This window comes from Rana temporaria, chromosome 5, assembly GCF_905171775.1.
Source record: "Rana temporaria chromosome 5, aRanTem1.1, whole genome shotgun sequence".
Taxonomy (NCBI): domain Eukaryota; kingdom Metazoa; phylum Chordata; class Amphibia; order Anura; family Ranidae; genus Rana; species Rana temporaria.
Genome location: NC_053493.1, coordinates 283,490,009 through 283,511,200, shown reverse-complemented (window position 1 = coordinate 283,511,200; position 21,192 = coordinate 283,490,009). Strand labels below are relative to the sequence as shown.

General features: G+C 41.5%; 1 protein-coding gene across 1 annotated transcript in view; it reads right to left on the bottom strand.

The window, feature by feature from the left end:
- LOC120940834 (cadherin-19-like) overlaps positions 1-21,192 on the bottom strand; it is a 151,569-nt gene that overhangs the window by 70,468 nt on the left and 59,909 nt on the right. Inside the window, exon 4 of the mRNA XM_040353908.1 lies at positions 9,870-9,989. Within this exon, the coding sequence (XP_040209842.1) occupies positions 9,870-9,989 (120 nt within the window). The remainder of the gene's footprint in view (positions 1-9,869; positions 9,990-21,192) is intronic.

The window sequence follows — 21,192 nt, the reverse complement described above, 5'->3', positions numbered from 1 at the left end:
AACTCAGGTACATTTGGCTTAATCACTAGTTACTACACAGTGTATAAACCGATTTTTCAGATTCAAAAACTGTGTTAAACCAGTCCCTACTGGCTAGTAATGATCTGCTAACAAATGCATTCAATATAGTCTTTCCCACTGTTTATGCCTATTACACTTTGCATATTTTGCTGTGCGTATCTGCAGTAATAAGTATGTGTTGCTAAATAAAGCAGCTCATTCTTAGATCATTCACATTATTAAATATTAATCCTGCCAAGCCTAAATGTAAAGAATTAGTTAATTTTATTGACCCCTTCCCAACCAGCCGCCGCAGTTGTACTAGAGCAGGTTGGCTCCCCTTTTGACCACTACGGGACTCGCGAGTACCGCCGGAGCCGATGTGAGTGCCCGACGGGCGCGATGACTGCCAGGCACACGTGATCGCTCGTGACAGAGCAAGAACTAGGATCTTTGTGTGTAAACACACATATCCTGGTTCTCTCAGGGGAGAGGAGAGAGATTGTGTGTTCATACTAAGTATGAACACTGATCTCTCTCCTCCCCTAGTCAGTCTCATCCCCCCACATTTAGAACAGACCTAGGAAACACAGTTAACCCCATGATAGCCCCCTAGTGTTAACCCCTTCCCTGCCAGTCATTTATACAGTAATCAGTGCATTGTTATAGCACTGATAACTGTGTAATTGTCACTGGTCCTAAAAATGTGTCAAACATGTCCGATCTGTCCACCGCAATATCGCAGTCCAGATAAAGATTGCTGCTCACCGCCATTACTAGTAAAAAAAAACAGAAATATATCCCCTACTTTGTAGACAAAGCAATCAATATACGCTTATTGCATTTTTTTACCAAAAATACCTAGAAGAATATATATTGGCCTAAACTGAGGATTTTTTTTTTTAAATCTGGATATTTATTATAGCAAAAAGGAAAAGATATTGTGTTTTTTTTTTTAAATTGACGCTCTTTTGTTTATAGCATAAAAAGTAAAAACCGGAGAGTTCATCAAATACCACCAAAAGAAATCTCTATTTGTGTGTATTTTATTTGGGTATAATGGCCTGATCATTGAGCGCCCAAATTTCCCGGGGGTAAAGTGGTTAAGATAATTAAAAAAATGTCCATTCTATGTTATTCGAAAAAGAAATGCTGTGTTAAAAAATACAGTAAACCTAAAAGTGACTTTATAAGTAATTTGACTTAACTTACATTTTGTTGCTGAGAAGAAGATAAATTATTTAATACACAACCTTGTATTTGTCCTAAATTATTTGTTCGACCAAAATATATACTGTTAGAGGAAATTATTAATTTAATTTTAAATATCTGATATGATCAAAAGTTTCAGACAAAATGTTTAGCCAGTAGTCTGGTATAATTTAGCTCTTCCTTTCTAAGTTTTCACATAAGTATTATATCATGAAATGGCATTATAGAAGCTTCAAAATGGTGTTATATTTTGAGATTTACTTGTGATATATTCATTGAAATAAAATATTGGTTGTTATAGTTGCTTGTGGTTTTATCAGATATGTTCTTTAGTTATTTAAAAAATAGCTTTTTAACAACTCAAATTCAATTTTTAGCCAGTTTTTTAGCATTTGAACATATGGATTTAGTGCATGCTAAATAGTGCCAGCAAAGTGTCACTCGTGCATTTTCATTTGAATTTAAAAGTAAAGTTCTATCATTTTTATGCAAATACTGTTTGTGCATTAAGCAATGTTACATGATTCTTATTAGCCAATATTAATGTAATTATTTAATTCAAAACAAATAATAAAACAGCTGTCATAAATATGCCTTCCTTTCCACTGAACATGGAAAGTTTGTTTTGACCTTTAAGGCCCTGTACACACGATCAGTCCATCCGATGAAAACGGACTGAAGGCTGAAGTCTGATGGTCTGATGGTCTGATGTGCCTACACACCATCAATTCAAAATCCAATCAAGTCCAACGCGGTGACGTAAAACACAATGACGTGCTGAAAAAAACGAAGTTCAATGCTTCCAAGCATGCGTCGACTTGATTCTGAGCATGCGCGGGTTTTGAACCGATGCTTTTGCGTACTAACCATCGGTTTCGACCGATCGGTCAGGCGTCCATCAGTCCGATTTTAAAGTAAGTTCTAAAACTTTGGATTGAAGGACAAAAGTCTGATGGGCCATACACACGGTAGGTTTGGACTGATGAAACTGAACTTCAGTCCATTTTCATCAGTTTGGACTGATCGTGTGTACAAGGCCTCAGACTCTTTATTGAAGTGTTACATTTAACAATAATGTGCTTTAATTTTTTTATTACTTTTGTGTGTTTGAGGGGCTGCATACTCAAAGCCAATACAAAAAAAAAATCTACCTACACAAGGTATTCAGTTTCTGTAAGAGGAGAAATGGTTGGATTCCAACCAAACTAGTTGAATCATCTGTAAATGTGCACACATGACCATGGTGTTCATAATGCACTTATACCTCAGTATTTACCTCAGTACAGCTCTCCTGTGCAAATCGCCGTAGCTGTACGGAGACCGCTTTAAGACTTATAGGGGGCACGCGTGCACCTGCGGCGCGATACCAAAGTTGATGCGTGTGGCCGGCGACCGCGATGTCTGTCGGTGACCCGCAATCGCTCCAGTGGGAGACAGAACGGGCATCTGTCAATGTAAACAGACAGATCCCTGTTCTGTCAGGGAAGTAGAGAGGGATCTGCTGTTCCTAGTGATAAGGAACAGCGATCTCTCTCTACTCCCTGTCAGTACACTCCCCCCAGAGTTAAAAACACCTCCCTTTGACAAAGTTAACCCCTTGATCGCTCCTAGTGTTAACCCTTTCCCTGCCAGTGACATTTATACAGTAATCAGTGGCTATTTTTAGCTCTAATCACTGTATGAATGTCAGTGGTTCCAAAAAAGTGTCAAAAGGGTTCGCTCTGTCAGCCGCAATGTTGCAGTCTCCCTAAAAATTGCTGATTGATAATAAATATAAAAATAAAAAATAAAAATAAATATATCCCCTATTTTGTAGCCACTATAACTTTTGCGCAAACCAATCAATATACACGTTTTGAGATTTTTTTTACCAAAAATATATAAAAGAATACTAATTGGTCTAAACTGATGAAGATTTTTTTGGGGGGGGATATTTATTATAGCAAGAAAGTAAAAAATATAGTATTTTTTTCAACATCGTCACTCTTTTTTTGCTTATAATGCAAAAAAATTAAAACCGCAGAGGTGATCAAATACCACCAAAAGAAAGCTCTATTTGTAGGAAAAAAAGGACATCAATGTTGTTTGAGTGCAGCGTCGCAGGAGCACGCAATTGTCAGTTAAAGTGGCGCAGTTCCATATCTCAAAAAATGGCCTGGTCAGGAGGTGGGTAAACTGTTTTTTGCAGAACTACAAATAGCTGTCAGTTTTTAGCTACGGAGAGATAATGGACATTTTTACAGCCTAAGGAAGACTGTGTTAGGCAGACAGAGTTAATTTCAGTGGTGCCCTTTGATGAACAATAGCTTTGGGAACAGTAAATCTACATTACTAAGACTGCTAAACAATTCTTCTGTGACTAGCAACAATAATTATATTAACTCTGCTATGGATTTGACATCACCCATTCTTGATTGCAAATATCACAGGGGGTACAAGATCAATGTCAACATTAACCTTTGCAATCCATAATGATTCAGTGTTGAATTTGAGTTATTTTCCCATGCACACAGATGTTCTATGTTTAAACTGTTTCAACAGCCCCTGTAGTGAGGCCCCTTTCCACCCCAAGGCCCCATAGCAGAGCAGCCATGTGGACTACTATAGGTATTGTTAATCCACTGCAAATGACTCACTTGGCTTCTGCTTGGGATTTTTAGCTTTCTGGCTCAGCTTTGTTGCTTCCTATGTCATAACTCTCTGAATTATCATCATTGCCACTTTCTACTGAACAGGATGTTGATCACAGGAAACAAAATAGCAGACCTAAAAAACAGTAATGTTAAACCAAGAAGTAGTTGTCAGGTTCCTATGGTATTTAAACCTTGTAGAAGGCCAACTCCGGGTTCCCCAGTGCATAGTCTAAGCCCCAGCCTGCTCTTCACCAGGCACCCTGATGGTGGGAATGGACTTGCAACAGACTGGAACCAGGTCAAAACCCTGAGGTACACCCAGCGGAAGATGTGGAGGCCACTCACACATGCAGAGTACAGATGGCAAGAGACAGAAGAGGTAAGGGCACACGGTAGGCAGGAAACAATAGATGAAGCCGGGGTCAGTAAAGGGGAGGTCAGACATGGGATAAAAAAAAAATGTAGGAAAGATGGAGCACTGAACTAGGAAGTTGCTCAAGAAACAAAAGCTGCAATGAGCATGATTATATATAGAGAAGCAAACTGGGCGGCTGACCAGAAAATGATAGAAGGGAAAGGGATATAAAACCAGAACATGTGACACACATATGTAAACACAGAAGCCAGCAGCACATATGAGTAGAACCACAGGTCTAGCAGAACCACTGCATCAATGAGGTAAGAATTTTAAAAGCAGAAAAATGCATATTAAACTGTACACACGATCAGTTGTGTCGTCGGGAAAACTGTCATGTTTTCTCTTGGATGAGAAAACCAGCCGTGTGTAAGATCTCCAGCAGTTTTTCCGATGAGAAAACTGCCGAGAATCACGGCGGGAAAATTTAGAACATGTTCTAAATTTTCTCATCGTGAATCGCAGCGTTTTTTTTTTGCATGCCAGTTTTCCCATAGGGAAACACTGCGGTGGAGCATACACACAGCCGGTTTTCTCGACCAAGAGAAAACCTGTCGGGAAAACCGGCCGTGTGTACATGGGAGAAAAGGGACCAAGACGGTCCTCGGTTTTCCCGTCGGGTTTCTCAGCGGTGTTTTCACCTGCCGAGAAACCCGATCGTGTGTATGCGGCATAACAGTAATAAAATGATCTCCCTGGCTAGCAGAGGTAAATGTAATAAAAGAATAACTGACCATGGCCATATTTGGTCAATGACATTATCCACCATCCCCTTCATCTTGTTATTGAGTGAAGAGTAGTAGCCTGAGCAAAAAAGTCTCAGAAGTTGGCAGTTTTTTTCTTTCAAAAGGTGCTGTTCATTGTGTTTGACAATGTTTTTGATTATGTTCATTGTGTTTGATTATGTTTCTGGACATTTACACTGTTGGTACTCTTTAAAAAGAAATAGTCAAAGACAACCTTTCAAAGATTCCCTAAAATATATACCAGACTCTTAGGCCCTGTACACACGATAGAACATGTCCGATGAAAACTGTCCACGGACCGTTTTCATCGGTCATGTCCGCTGGGAGATTTTGGTCTGATGGCTGTACACACCATCAAACCGAAATCCCTGCGGACAGACAGTGCGGTGACGTTGACACCGCCACGTCACCAAACCAGGAAGTAAAATACTTCCACGCATGCATCGAATCCATTCAACGCATGCGGGAGATTTCTGTCCGCTGGTTAAGTGTACTAACCAGTGGACATGTCGGACGGATGGGTTTCCAGCAGACAAGTTTTAAAGCATGCTTTAAAACTTTTGTCTGCTGGAAACCTGTCTGCTAGGCTGTACACACGGTCGGATCTGTCCTCTGAAACTGGTCTGTGGACCAGTTTCAGCAGACATGTTCGGTCGTGTGTACAAGGCCTTAAAGGTATATATATCCTGTGGCAGTGCCAACAACACCACTCCATACCATTTTCTGACAATATTTTTAATTATTAGCCTTCAAAATGGGCAAAGCTGAGTTTAAGATTCAGCTCCACCTCCTATTGCCTTCAACAGTTTTGCATTAATATTCAGTACTTAAGCACAGTTCAGAAAACCATCCACAAACCAAACCCAAACCCAAGTATGTCCAGCTCTCTTCATGCTTTCACATGTCCAGTATTATGATACTTTTATGTGTAGTTAATTGCAATAAGTCATACTGGAAGGAACAACAATATTGAATCCTTTCTCTGATCCTCTCTCTGGATGCGGAGAAGGTATTCGACAGGATACATTGGGGCTACATGACGCACACTCTCAAAAGATTTGGTTTAGAGGGACCCATTCTTTCTGCCATTCTAGCCCTCATCACTCTCTGCACAAGTGTACACATCAAATAGCTTTTCTCAACCCTTCCTTATTTCCAATGGAACGAGACAAGGGTGCCCCCTGTCCCCCTAAATCTTTAATCTTCCTATAAAACCCTTAGCTGAGAAAATCAGAGCACACCCAAAAATTGCAAGCTTCTCCCTCCAAGGCAAATCCCACAATATAAATCTCTTCACAGATGATATCTTCCTATTCAAAACTTCACGATCCCAATCTCTACCCCATGCCCACAACATCCTAGACAGCTTTAGTTGAATCTCATATTACAAAGGGAATTGTACAAAATCATACTACCCATAGGCCTACCTCCTTACCTTCAATACAAATGGAAAATATATTTTCCCTACTCATGGAGTACAGAAAGTATAACCTACCTAGGTCTTCAACTAACAGCAGACCTATCCAAATTAGCTCATTCCAATTATCTACCATTGATAGATAAAGTAACCAAAAAACCAAACACCTAGCCAAAGTCAAACCCTTCACCCTACCACATCTCCACCTAACCATACAAGCCTCATTAATAGCTTGGAGAGACCTCTGCAGATCTATGTCCCCACCACCTAAAATGACTGAAATTCTTATCCCCATCAACATCTTAACAAAGACCATCCCCAATATCACACTTATGGATTGCCAAAATAAAGTCATTACTCATGTTGCTGACTTATCCAACCGCCTTAAGACCTTTAATACTCTTACAATAGAAAATAGCCTCTTACCCAGAAACAACTACAAATACTGCCAAGTCTCCAACTTTTTGGATCCCTAAAAACTCACCACTTATACCTACATGACACAGTATAAAAATGATATACAGCACCATCTACATCCACTAAGGGCATTCCCATCTTCTATAATCCTTTCCAGCACAAACTCACCTTCATTAAAACTACCCCCTATCAAAAATGGGAAGATGACTTAAAGTCCTGTACACACGATCGGATAGCTGATGGAATCTAATTCGATGGATTTTTTCGTCGGATATCCTTTCATCAGTCTTGCCTACACACCATTGGTAAAAAATTCCGACCGTGTCCAAACACGGTGACGTAAAACACTACGACATGCTGAGAAAAATGAAGTTCAATGCTTCTGAGCATGCGTCGACTTGATTCTGAGCATGCGTGGATTTTTGACCGATGGACTTCCACACAGACGATCGTTTTTTTCTATCGTTTTCTTATTCATAGATACATTTTAAGACATGTTTTTTTCACCGATGGAAAACAAACCGTTTTCATCAGACAAACTGATCGTGTGTACAGGGCTTTAGAGAAAACCTTTACACAACTACAATGGCAAACTGCCCTGTGTGTATGACTGTGTGTCCCAAGCGTGTCACGATCCTACAGGGTAAAATGACCGCACCAGCCAAGCAGACACTGACTGGAAAAAGGGCCCAGAGGCGATTCAGTTCTCATGAGTAGCGCTATACAAGTCATTCATTCATTCAATACAATATACAAGGCATCCAAATGTGTTAACCATTGGGAACTCTCTCAAAAAATAACCCTGAGATGGTACCTCACACCATACCGGATGTCCAAAATCTCCCAGACTAATTCCCCTCTGTGCTGGAGAGGCTGTGGGGCAGTAGGTAACATTATGCATGTCTTTTGGTCCTGTAAACATCTAACTAGCTTTTGGCATGACATATTCTTAATAATCTCCTCTATCACTGGTATCCTTACCAGTGTTGCTCATCTTACTTTAAAAAAGTAATTAGTTACAGTTACAAATTACTTCTTCGAAAAAGTAATTGTGTTAGTGACTCAGTTACTACATTGAAAAAGTAATTAGTTACTCAGCAAAGTAACTGTGACTTTTTTTTATATTCTACAATGCAATTACGTTCTATAACATCTTTAATATCAATACAAATACTGTATTAAAGCACATAAGCGCCGCTTTGTGTTGAAAATAATTGTGAAATCTAAAACTCCGTTGGGTGTAACAAGATGTCCGCTTGCCCCCTAATCACTATCATTACGCTGGTGTCCCCCCTCCTGTCTCTTCCACTCTGGTGTCACTGGGGTCCCCCCTCCACTCTGGTGCCACTGGGGTCCCCCCTCCACTCTGGTGCCACTGGGGTCCCCCCTCCACTCTGGTGCCACTGGGGTCCCCCCTCCCCTCCACCCTGGTGTCACAGGTGTGTGTGTCCCCTCCCTCTGGTGTCACAGGTGTGTGTCCCCCCTCCCTCTGGTGTCACAGGTGTGTGTCCCCCCTCCCTCTGGTGCCACAGGTGTGGTGCCCCCCCTCTGGTGTCACAGGTGTGGTGTCCCCCCCTCCTCTGGTGTCACAGGTGTGGTGTCCCCCTCCTCTGGTGTCACAGGTGTCCCCCTCCTCCACTCAGTACAGACAGCCATGCTCCCCGGGTGATTGTGTCTCTCCTACCGGCAGCTGCAGATCTCAGATGCTGTCTCCACATGTCTGCAGTCGGTGGTCCCAGGTCTGTAGTCAGCGCGCTGAGGGTGAGGAGTGTCACGCTGTGCACTGGTAAGCACACTGTCTCCACTGGGGTGGAGCAAGATGGCCGCCGCTCCGGATCTAGTCCGAAGCCGGGGACTTTCCTATGGCCGAGGCTCCGGAGCGCTCCGCGGATCGCGTGGTGTGCCGAACGGATCGGTGACGATCCGTTGCACCACTAGTGGCGGTAGATGTAATAGCGGTAACGCCGCCCAAGTAATGGGAACGGCGTTACCACGAGGGGAAGAGTAATCAGTTAGATTACTCGTTACTCTCTAAAGTGGCTGCGTTAGGTAACGGCGTTTATTTTAACGCCGTTACTGACAGCACTTATCCTTACCTACCCAAATCCTGGAATGGCTCTGTTGAATCTAGGCTTTAAGGCCTTTCCTTCATACTTCCGCACAGTGGTCACACAAATATTTCTAGCAGCCAGATCACATATAACCAAAGATTGGAAATCCAATGTGGTGCCAAACATATATGAAACACTTGTGATTATACAAACCCACCACATCTACAAATCTTTACTGGCTAGCAAATGTGGCTCTAGGAAGAAGTTTGATGCACAGTGGAAGATCTGGAGGGAAAGAACTAGATGACCTAATGACCTACAATTTGATCTCAGCTCTGCTGATAACTGCCCTACCAATAATCATCATTCATTATTCAACCGATAACTTAAATGTGTCCATCTCAAATTTTATTTTATTTTATTTTAATTCAATTCCATTTTAATTTTATCTCAGTATTACCTTATCCTCCATTTCCCTCTTATTATTTCAGTCTTAACATATGTTATTTTTCTCTAATTGGTATTTCATTAACCTCAGTTTTGATTACCGTTGTAACCAATTCCTGATGTACATTGATACTGTTTATGTCAGAATTCTCAGACGTTTGTTCTTACCATTTCTCTTTTATGTACCTTTTATACAGCTTTATATCTGTTTATACTTTGAAAACTTCTCAATAAAAATGTATAATAAAAAAAATAGTTTCCCTAATTTATGTTGTAGGGACAATGTATAATACCAGGCATACCGACAGCAACTAAAACCAGACAACGGTTCTAACCTCTCACCACAAACAAAAATCAATACTCTTTGGAAACACTTTAAAGAAATAGTAACACAAATACCTTCATAAAACACATTGCATACTGATACTTATGTGTTAACTTTTAAAATTGCAGGTATGAACACAGATATTGAACCTAAACAAAATCAATACATTTTTATGGCAAACAATATAAATGTCCAAGGTTTGTTACCTGATTTTATTTCAATTGAAAACTGTGGCTGTCCCTGAAGAATGCTATATACCAATCTGGCATTATTTCCGGTTGCTAGATCATCATAATCTACAGCTGTTACTTGAATTACAGATGTACCTAAAAGAAAGATTAAAGAAACATGTCTTAATTGCTGGCAACTTTATTTTTTGGTGAGCAATCTTACTTAGCTTGAATCATTATAATATTGCTTTAAAAGACCACTTTAGCTTTAGTAACATAGTAAATAAGGTTGAAAAAGATGCAAAGTCTAATCCTTACTCATCCAATGTAAAGGAACTTATGACTCCTGGTGGTGTCTGCATGACTCAGAGAAGGACCACACGTTTTTAAATGCACAAAGGTCCATCCAGGATAGATATTTTATTGACTTACAAATCTACTTTGCAGTCCATTTCCATGACAAATTATTGGCCTCATTAATTGGTCAGACCATGCCTGAGTGTCTATCACTTTGTCTTCTATTCCTGCATTGAAACACACTGCTTTATAGCATTTAAATATCTATTTTCTTAACCACCCAAACTATCAAAAACAGTTTAAATCTGAGATTGAGACTTATTTCCGCATGAACACTAATTCTGTTCTAGATGACACTGTACTATGGAACACTAACACATGCTATGAGAGGCTTTTTTTATTAAAATGTGCCCATTTTGTTCAAACAACTTAAATGCAAATTCGCACTTTCCAAAATAAAATATGAAAACTTCCCAAGCCCCCTAGTCATCAACCACAAAGACATAGCTAGCTGTTTTAGTGATCACTGTTCTAAACTGTATATTCTCAATTCATTGACCATAGAACCTGCGCCCCATTCTGATGGGATCAATTAATTCCTAGACTCCATTCACCTTCCAACTATTACACCAGAAGAGCTTGAGGATCTATCCCGAGCATCCTCTGAGAAAGAGATACTCAGAGCCATATATACTCTTCCTCTCCATAAAGCCCTGGGTCTATATGGATTTTGTAATAAATACTTTAAGCTCTTCCACAACCTCCTTGCTCCTTATCTGTGCAAGTCTTTTAACCATTTTTCAACCATGGGAAAAATTCCTTGGGAGTCTTTGTAGGCCCTCATAATCACTATCCCTAAGTCAGGCAATCCACCAGATGATCCAACCAATTATAGACCCATATCCCTTCTAAACACAGATCTAAAGCTTTATGAGACCCTCCTAGCTAACCAGCTTTCCTGATACATCTCCAACCTGGTGCATCCTGACCAAGTTGGATTTATATCTAATCGACAGGCCAATGATGGTACTAGGAGGCTTATTGACCTTATACTTTACAATGGGGAGAACATCACAGAAGGAGATACGGAGTGAGGAGCTCGTTTGTATCTTATTGTACAAACGCGCTGGTCATATGACTGAATGTGAGTCATACTCTGTACATCTCAGACAAACCAGCACTGGCATACTGCGCTATGTTTTACTGTTTATGTTTTGTTTGAGAGCCACACTGCATGAGGCACTTTATCAATTTATAATGCCCTCTCTGTTTCTATCCTTAGATGCAGAGAAGGTATTTGACCGAGTGCACTGGTAAGTAATTTAGAGCAGAAATTTGGCCTTTCTGGAACTATCTTATTGGCCATTTTAGGATTATATTCCACACCTTATGCCAGAATGTGGACTTCTGGATGGCTATCAAAACCGTTTGGTACCTGACAGGGATTCCCTCTCTCTCCGCTCATTTTTTGTATTAGACATTGAGCCTCTGGCAGAAGCCATTCGGTAACATGGGAAAAAACTAAGGGCCAAATCCTCAGCCAGGCGGCGTAACTTAACTTTCAGCAGTTAAGTTACACTGACTTAAAGTTTTTACCTAAGTGCCTGATCCTCAAAGCACTTACGTAAAAATTTCAAGCAGTGTAAGTTAAGTGCCGCCGTCGTAAGGCGTTCCTCCTCTCCGGGGGGCGTTTACAATTTAAATGAGGCGCGCTCCCGCGCCGGCCGTACTGCGCATGCGCGTGACGTCATTTTCCCGACGTGCATCGCGCGAACGTAATTGACGCCGGGCGGCTTTGTGGATTGCGACGGGACACTAAAGTTACGACGGATGAAAAAAAGACGCGCCGGGAAAACAAATAATTTTAAAAAAAAATGACAGCGTCGCTCGGCATGCATTCCTGAGGGAGAACTCCATGCCAATTTTCAATGAAAAAAACGGCATGGGTTCCCCCTCAGGAGCATACCAGGCCCTTAGGTCTGGTATGGGTTGTAAGGAGACCCCCCTCCGCCGCAAAATTGACGTAGGGGGTCCCCCTACAATCCATACCAGACCCGTATCCAAAGCACGCTACCCCGGCCAGCCAGGAAGGGAGTGGGGACGAGCGAGCGCCCCCCCCCCCTCCTGAGCCGTGCCAGGCCGCATGCCCTCAACATGGGGGGGTTGGGTGCTCTGGGGCAGGGGGGCGCACTGCGGGCCCCCCCACCCCAGAGCACCCTGTCCCCATGTTGATGAGGACAGGACCTCTTCCCGACAACCCTTGCCATTGGTTGTCGGGGTCTGCGGGCGGAGGCTTATCGGAATCTGGGAGTCCCCTTTAATAAGGGGGCCCCCAGATACCGGCCCCCCACCCTAAGTGAATGGATATGGGGTACATCGTACCCCTATCCATTCACCTGTAGGCAAAAAGTAAAAGTTAATAAACACACAACACAAGGCTTTTTAAAATATTTTATTATTCTGCTCCGGACGCCCCCCCTGTCTTCGTTATTAGCTCAATTACCAGGGGGGGCTTCTTCTTCCACTCTCCGGGGGTCTTCTCCGCTCTCCGGGGGTGTTCCGCTCTCCGGGGGGGGCTTCTCCGGACTCCGGGGGGCTTCTTCCATCTTCTCCCCTCTTCCGCTCTTGACTCGGCGAACCCCGGTTCTTCTGCAGCTCTCCGGTGCCTTCTTCTTCAGCGCTGGCTGCCTGCTATGTTTGTGTGTTAGCTCGATTTCAAACAGGCAGCCGGCGCGGTCTTCTGTGATGTCAGGGTCTTCTGGTCTTCTGTTCTTCCGATGTTGCCTCGTCGCCTGTTGTCGCTGTAATGATGGAAGCGCGCCTTGCATCCCATTTATATAGGCATCACCGTCCCATCATGCTCCGGTAGGTACCCACGTGGTGGGTGCACGTGGGTAGGCACCCACCACGTGGGTACCTACCGGAGCATGATGGGACGGTGATGCCTATATAAATGGGATGCAAGGCGCGCTTCCATCATTACAGCGACAAGAGGCGACGAGGCAACATCGGAAGAGGGGAGAAGAACAGAAGAGAAGACCCTGACATCACAGAAGACCGCGCCGGCTGCCTGTTTGAAATCGAGCTAACACACAAACATAGCAGGCAGCCAGCGCTGAAGAAGAAGGCACCGGAGAGCTGCAGAAGAACCGGGGTTCGCCGAGTCAAGAGCGGAAGAGGGGAGAAGATGGAAGAAGCCCCCCGGAGTCCGGAGAAGCCCCCCCGGAGTCCGGAGAAGCCCCCCCGGAGAGCGGAAGACCCCCGGAGAGTGGAAGAAGACCCCCGGAGAGCGGAAGAAGAAGCCCCCCCTGGTAATTGAGCTAATAACGAAGACAGGGGGGGCGTCCGGAGCAGAATAATAAAATATTTTAAAAAGCCTTGTGTTGTGTGTTTATTAACTTTTACTTTTTGCCTACAGGTGAATGGATAGGGGTACGATGTACCCCATATCCATTCACTTAGGGTGGGGGGCCGGTATCTGGGGGCCCCCTTATTAAAGGGGACTCCCAGATTCCGATAAGCCTCCGCCCGCAGACCCCGACAACCAATGGCAAGGGTTGTCGGGAAGAGGTCCTGTCCTCATCAACATGGGGACAGGGTGCTCTGGGGTGGGGGGGCCCGCAGTGCGCCCCCCTGCCCCAGAGCACCCAACCCCCCCATGTTGAGGGCATGCGGCCTGGCACGGCTCAGGAGGGGGGGGGGGCGCTCGCTCGTCCCCACTCCCTTCCTGGCTGGCCGGGTAGCGTGCTTTGGATACGGGTCTGGTATGGATTGTAGGGGGACCCCCTACGTCAATTTTGCGGCGGAGGGGGGTCTCCTTACAACCCATAACAGACCTAAGGGCCTGGTATGCTCCTGAGGGGGAACCCATGCCGTTTTTTTCATTGAAAATTGGCATGGAGTTCTCCCTCGGGAATGCATACCAAATGCCGTCGCTTGAATGGGCCTTTACAAGGTGTGACTAACTTTACACCTTGTAAAAGCAGCCCTAGTTTTACACCAGGCAAACTAACACTTACGGCGTAAAAACTAGGTACAAAAGCTTTGAGGATCGCCCTAAGTGCTAATTTGCATACTAACAGAGGCATTTCGACTCGAAATGCCCCCAGTGGCGGATGCGGTACTGCATCCTAAGATCCGGCAGTGTAAGTCCCTTACAGATGTCGGATCTTCTGCCTAACTTAGGAAAACTGCTTCTGAGGATCAGTTCCAAAGTTAGAACCAGAGATACGACGGCTTACGCCGGAGTATCTCTTTTGTGGATATGGCCCTAAAAGTCTATCAATTCCAACCTAATTGTGTGTTGTGTATGTGTGTTATGGATTCTAGAACTTTATACAGTATATCCCTGTATTGTATGTTTATTGAGGAAGACATCTATATGTTTTTGAATTGTTAGCATTCCCAGCTGATATCACTACATGAGTAAGGGAGATTCACATTTTTTTTGCCCCTTTCACAATTTCATATAAAACCTCCTTTCCTCCAATGTCAAATTGGAAATTTTTGCTGCAGGGGATGCCTAAAATCTGGCTTGTATGTTAGTGCTTCCTGAGAAAATCAGTGAACCAATCACACAAGCAGAAGATAAAATTTCTGGGGCGCTTCATACACCAATTGTGTGCAGAACACCTCTAGATTGCCATATTGTATTAAATTAATTTATTTCATTTGCAATCTAAACTGTAGTTTAGACTCAGAAAGTGACCAGCAAAATCCAATAATATTAATTTGTATTGCACTCAATTTTTGTATGACTTTATTACAGTGTGATTGCCAGATGTAAAAGCACTACAGTAGCTAGATTCCTCTCACACTACTATTTACTTTGCTAAGGAATTTTTACTTTGCAAGGCAGTTTTCCCATAGCTTCAATAGATTAATTTAAGAGTAGCTCTGAATTAATCTGAGTAAAAGTACATGTTCACACATGCCTGTTGTTGGATTTCTGCAATATACACATGTGACAAAAAATGCAATTATAAAAGTAACCGTGAAAGATATAGTTTTTTCCAGCATTCCAACATGAACAGAAAATGATATGGGCATGCCAGGAGGAATTTGCCTATAACCTAGCACTATGTACAGGCCTATGGAGCCTGTAAAGTCTTGTTAAGATAAATTAGTTTTATTTTGCTAGTTATAAAAAAAAGGGAAAATGTATTTATTTTACTAGTGACATTTGAGGAATTCTGCACAATTCTTAACACTTTTTATTGAACCATCTTCTATATATTTCTATCTATCTATCTATCTATCTATCTATCTATCTATCTATCTATCTATCTATCTATCTATCTATCTATCTATCTATCTATCTATCTATCTATCTCTATATCTATCATAACAATCATATACTTGTAAATTAAAAATTAAATCTTCCAGAACAGACCACAATTATATGAAAATGCCAGAACAATATATGATGAAAAAGCTGATTGAATATTCTGTGATCTATTTTAATTAACTACATATAGAACATAGAAATAATCACTTTAAACATATTGAGATGTTTTGTGCAATTGGAATACTAATACTAACAAACTGCTAGATAAATGCAATCTGCCTCTGTACGTAATCTCAATCCAATTATATATGACTGATGACATCTCTGACACAAAGCAAAACAGAAATGTAAAAGCTGTGTGTGCTTTCTAGGATTGTGCTTAATAAATGCAGGAACACAGCCACATACAGCAGAAATAGCTTTCGTGACTGCCCTATGATGGTTGGATTTTTATGTGACTCTTTTCCTCAAACTCATCTTGAACCCAAAGTACAAAATCTAATATTTGAAGATTTTTGTGGTTCAAAATCAAAATCCCTTGGCTTAAAATACAATAAGCCCTCGCTGACCTTTCTTGAGAAAATAGTATTGCTAGATTTATTTTCAGTAAAGGCGTTCAGATTTCTTCAAGTATATTGCACATAAGAAAGGAAACCTTTACACTAAGGATATCAAAATTCCAAAGTTTATAAATATTAAAATATAGAAATAAAGATAAATAAGATATTCTGAAACAGTGTGAATATCCAAGGTAACAGTGTTATAAAAGAAGTTCTACTAAAACGTACAGTTACTTTTTAATGCATAATTCTAAAATGAGTGACTTTGGTCTTAAAAATGCTGAAATTAAGGAGTTAGGTATGTAGAGAAAGCATAAGATAATATTTTGAAAAATAAAAGCTTTCATGCAAAGAAGTTTCAGAGAAAAATAACAATGAAATTCATGCAAATGGCTACTTTCACACTTGCATTTTAGTAATATTTTATAGGAAGCAGATTTACTTGTGTTATTCAAATTGGGAGTGATAATTAAACATTTTTTTTTAAATGCAAGGGTAAAAAGTAAGCCAACAGTTTAGCATTTTATTAACCACTTCAGGCGGAGGATTTGGCTGCCCAATGACCAGGCCTTTTTTTGTGATTCGCCACTGTGTCAATTTAACTGACAATTGCACGGTTGTGCGACGTTGCACCCAATCAAAAAAGAGTGACAGTTTTGAAAAAATTCTATATTTTTTACTTTTTGCTATAATAAATAGCCCCCAAATATATATATATATATATATATATATATATATATATATATATATAAAAAACAAATGTTTTCCTCAGTTTAGGCCGATATGTATTCTTCTACATATTTTTGGTAAAAAAAACTCAATAAGCATATATTGATTGGTTTGCGCAAAAGTTCTAGAGTCTACAAAATAGATAGTTTTTTGGCATTTTTATTATTTTTTTTTACTAGTAATGGCGGCGATCAGCGATTTTTATTGTGACTGTGATATTGCAGCGGACACATCGGACATTTTTTACACTAATTTGGGACCAGTGTCATTTATACAGCGATCAATGCTATAAAAATGCACAGATTACTGTGTAAATGACACTGGCAGTGAAGGGGTTAACCAGTAGGGGACAGGGAAGGGGTTACGTTTTTCCTAGGGAGTGATTCTAACTGTGAGGGGGCTGGGCTACAAGTGACAGGACAGGGATCACTGCTCCAGATCACAGGGAGCAGTAGATCACTGTCCTGTCACTAGGCATCTCCCCACTCTACCTCTCCGTGACACAATCGTGGGACACCGTCGGACATCGAGTCCACAGGTCCCGCAGGCACGGTCACGGAGCTCCCGGCGGGCTTACATGCTCGCTAGGTGCCAGGTTGCAGGTTCAAAGCAACGTACCTGTATGTTGCTTTGCCTGCCTGTGCCATTTTGCCGACATATATGTACGTGAGGTAGATGGCAAGTGGTTAAACTGTTCCGGAAAATAATAACAATATTATTAATCACTATGATAAAACTTTTTTGTTTCCTAGTTTCATTACGTGGGTTAGTCAATCAATGGAAGGAATACCATGGGTGCAGGTTAAGGAGTAATGGGCTATCTCCATGTATACCTGTCTTTAATAAAGCAGCGTGGCTTCCACATATAGTTGCAAATGTTCAAAATATATATATATATATATATATTTTAATGCTTATTGTTAAATGGTGTAAAAAGTTTTTCCTGAATAAGTGTGTCCCGGTACTTTTTTGTAATGTTTGTTAGGCCCTTTGCACAGAAGGGTATCTAGCTGCTATACATCCCTTCTGGCATTTTAGTGCACCTAGGATTGGACAGGTACAGCATCCAGCCCTGCTGACTGAGGCTTGTCAAGGTCCATGGCAGGCTTTGTCTGGATTGGGCTGAATGCTGTACTGAGTAGTGTTATATTTAGGGCTCCATGCATTCAAGGTCTTCTGCACTCTTGGCATTTATCCCTGAACACATAAGGCCCTAAACATGAGTAATATTTCGTACAACGTTCATCCTCATCCAGCTACAGCCTCCCATAGGCTTTCACAGGCAGTGGGGATGGATGCTGCACTGTCCCTCCTGGGCACACTAAAATACAACAGGACTAAGATGCACCCTTGAGGGACCAGACTGGACCTGTCTGTCCTGGGTGCACTAAAAAACTGGGAGGAATGCACAGCGGCTAAACAGCCCCATGTGCAAAGGGCCTTATGTGTAAAGCCATTCCATGTGCACATTATTTTACAAAGCTAGTTATGAAATGGAACAGTTGCCATTTTTGTTTTAGATTGCTGGATTTAGCATGGTGATGCATTGGAGGTTTTGCGCTACCATTGTGCTGTGCTGGGCTTGTAATGTGTTAGGGGCCTAGTACACAGGCCTGTCCAGCTGTAGATAATCCCTCCTGGTATTTTAGTGCAACTGGGGAGGACAGGTGCAGCATTCAACACAGCTGCAGTTGGCCTGTCAAAGTCTAATGCCGAGTACACAGGACCGTTTTTCATGACGAGAAAAATGCAATTTTTTTAATTGGTCATTAAAAACGAGCATGTGTAGGCTCTAGAGCATTTTTCGCAACGTGAAAAATGGGCATTAAAAATTTAGAACATGCTCTAATTTTTCTCGTCATTTTTCCCGTCGTGGAAAATGGTCGTGTGTAGGCTTTAACGACGGGAAAAAAATGTGCATGCTCAGAAGCAAGTTATGAGACAGGAGCACTCGTTCTGGTAAAACTAGCGTTTGTAATGGAGATAGCACATTTGTCACGCTGTAACAGACTGAAAAGCACGAAGACTGAAAAGTTCAAACCGTCTCTCACCAAACTTTTACTAACACAAAATTAGCAAAAGCAGCCCAAAGGGTGGCGCCATCCGAATGGAACTTCCCCTTTCTAGTGCTGTTGTACGTGTTGTACGTTACTGTGCTTTGCTCAAGCATTTTTTTCACGATCGTGTGTATGCAAGGCAGGCTTGACAAGAATCATGTTGAGAAAAACGTTGTTTTTTCCATGACATTTAAAACGGTTGTGTGTACTGAATGCTGTACCAGGTGGTACTGGTGCTTAAAGCCCTGTCTGATAAGGGATGATGGTCCAAAACTGCAGCAGCCAGGGGGTTTCCATGGGCAAACTGGCCATGATCAAACAGTGATTTTGAGCTATTACGATATCATCCTTCTTTCACCATATGATGTCTTCTCTGTGCAACAACCCTACATAACCCTACATAACAAAGATACATTTTGGTAACTCTATGATGTAAGTTAGATTACTGGACCAATAAATCTTAAATACATATATTAAAATGATGTTTACAGAGAATCCATGTTTGGGAACTTTTCCCTTTTCTTTTTTTTGCATGCTGGGCAATCTCTATTGTTAGCTAACTGAAGTGTATATATGTCTAATAAAAATCTATTATGGAACTCCCCTAATGTAGAATGCACTCCAGGGCAGAGCAGTAGAAAGATTTCCTCACAGCAATGGACAACTGGTGTCTGGGAAAGAAACTAAACATACATCTTCCTGTTGGCGAAACACAACATTAACCGCTATAGGACCAGCCACCACAGTTCAACTGCGGCAGGTTGGCTCCCCTGCGTAAATTGCTGTCATTGTACGGCAGCTATTACGGGTCGGGCAGACTTAATGTCCCCCGGCGGCCTGCAATCACCTAATACAGAGGCAGAATGGCTCTCTGCCTTTGTAAACAAGGCGGAACCACATTCTGACAGGGGACAGAGATGTCAGGGATCTACTGTTACTGCTACCAGTGATTGGGAACAGAGATCTATGTCATGTCTCAGGCAGCCCATGTCATTTTTACATTGATCGGTGCATTTTTTTAGCACTGCTCAATATAATAATATCACTGGTCCACAAAAAGTGTGGGGTCAGATTTGTCCGCTGCAATGTCGCAGATCGCCGCCATTACTAGTAAAAACAATTAAAAAAAAACAAAAGTCCCTAAATCTATTCCATAGTTTGTAGAGGCGATAACTTTTGTGCAAAATAAGTCTATTTTTTTTACCAAATATATGTAGAAGAATATATATCAGCCTAAACTGATGAATACATTTGTTTTTTTTATACATTTTATATATGTATTATAACAAAACGTAAAAAAAAAAAATATATATATATATATATTTTTTTAATTGTCGCCGCAGAGGTGATCAAATACCACCAAAATAAATCTCTATTTGTGGGGGAAAAAGGACGGAAAAAAAAATGTTGAAGTAATCTCCAATTCAAAGTGCAGGCTCAATGAGTACATATTTCCTGCAATTACATTTATCCCAGCATACTGTACATGGAATGGTTAGTATTATGAGCAACGTGTGCAGCAGTGCATTTGTTCAGGGTAATCATCCATTTCTGAAGCTGGTGCTTTTTTTCCAGCAAGTCATAAACAAAGTAAACACAAGCGCCAATTTGTAACAACTGAAATCAGATATTTAGAATTATTTTGTAATTTAAATTAATGTTCATCATTATTACCAATTAGGTTATACCTATTATTTTTCCTGAGTGTTTGAAGCATGTTTTCAAAGATGAGTTATCTTTGCTTACCTCTTTTGGGATAAATCACATCAATTCAACACACTAGCAAACACCTGCCTACTGTAGTTTAATATTTCTATCTACATAAGCTTAACCCATTAATTATGTGTTTTAGCCACATTGTGAGGGTAAAAAGCAATGTTTTCTTTTTTTAAATCACACCACCACAATTCCTTCAAAAGTGACCTTGATTGCAGGCCATGATGTCATCACCCTGCGCTGCCACGTGACGTTCTCCCGGTGTGTGAGAGACAGGAGAGAGTTGTGGTGAAAGGAGCCGTGGAATACGGACGAGCACACGCGAAAGTGCACGTACTAAACAGGCACAACTTGCCAGGAGCTTTGGACAGGATACCTCAGTGTATGCCACTCCTTTGCTGTATCAAGTGTGGAACAAACAGTCGGGATTGTTCACCAACTTGACCTCCGCGGATATCTACTGTCACCTTTCGATTCAAATGAACTGGCGTACTTACTGCCTCAGTGGAAAATTCATCAATAACCAACATGAGCTGACACTTCAGCCAATGTATGAACGACAACAGACAACAAGTTGGTAATGTACTAGCATTTCAGTTATTGACATTGGTACCATTGCGGCAACTTGCATTTGCTCATTATTTTCAAGCATTAAGATTATTATGTCTGCTTAATCCTACCTTGCTGATAATATATCATTTTTTCAAGCCATT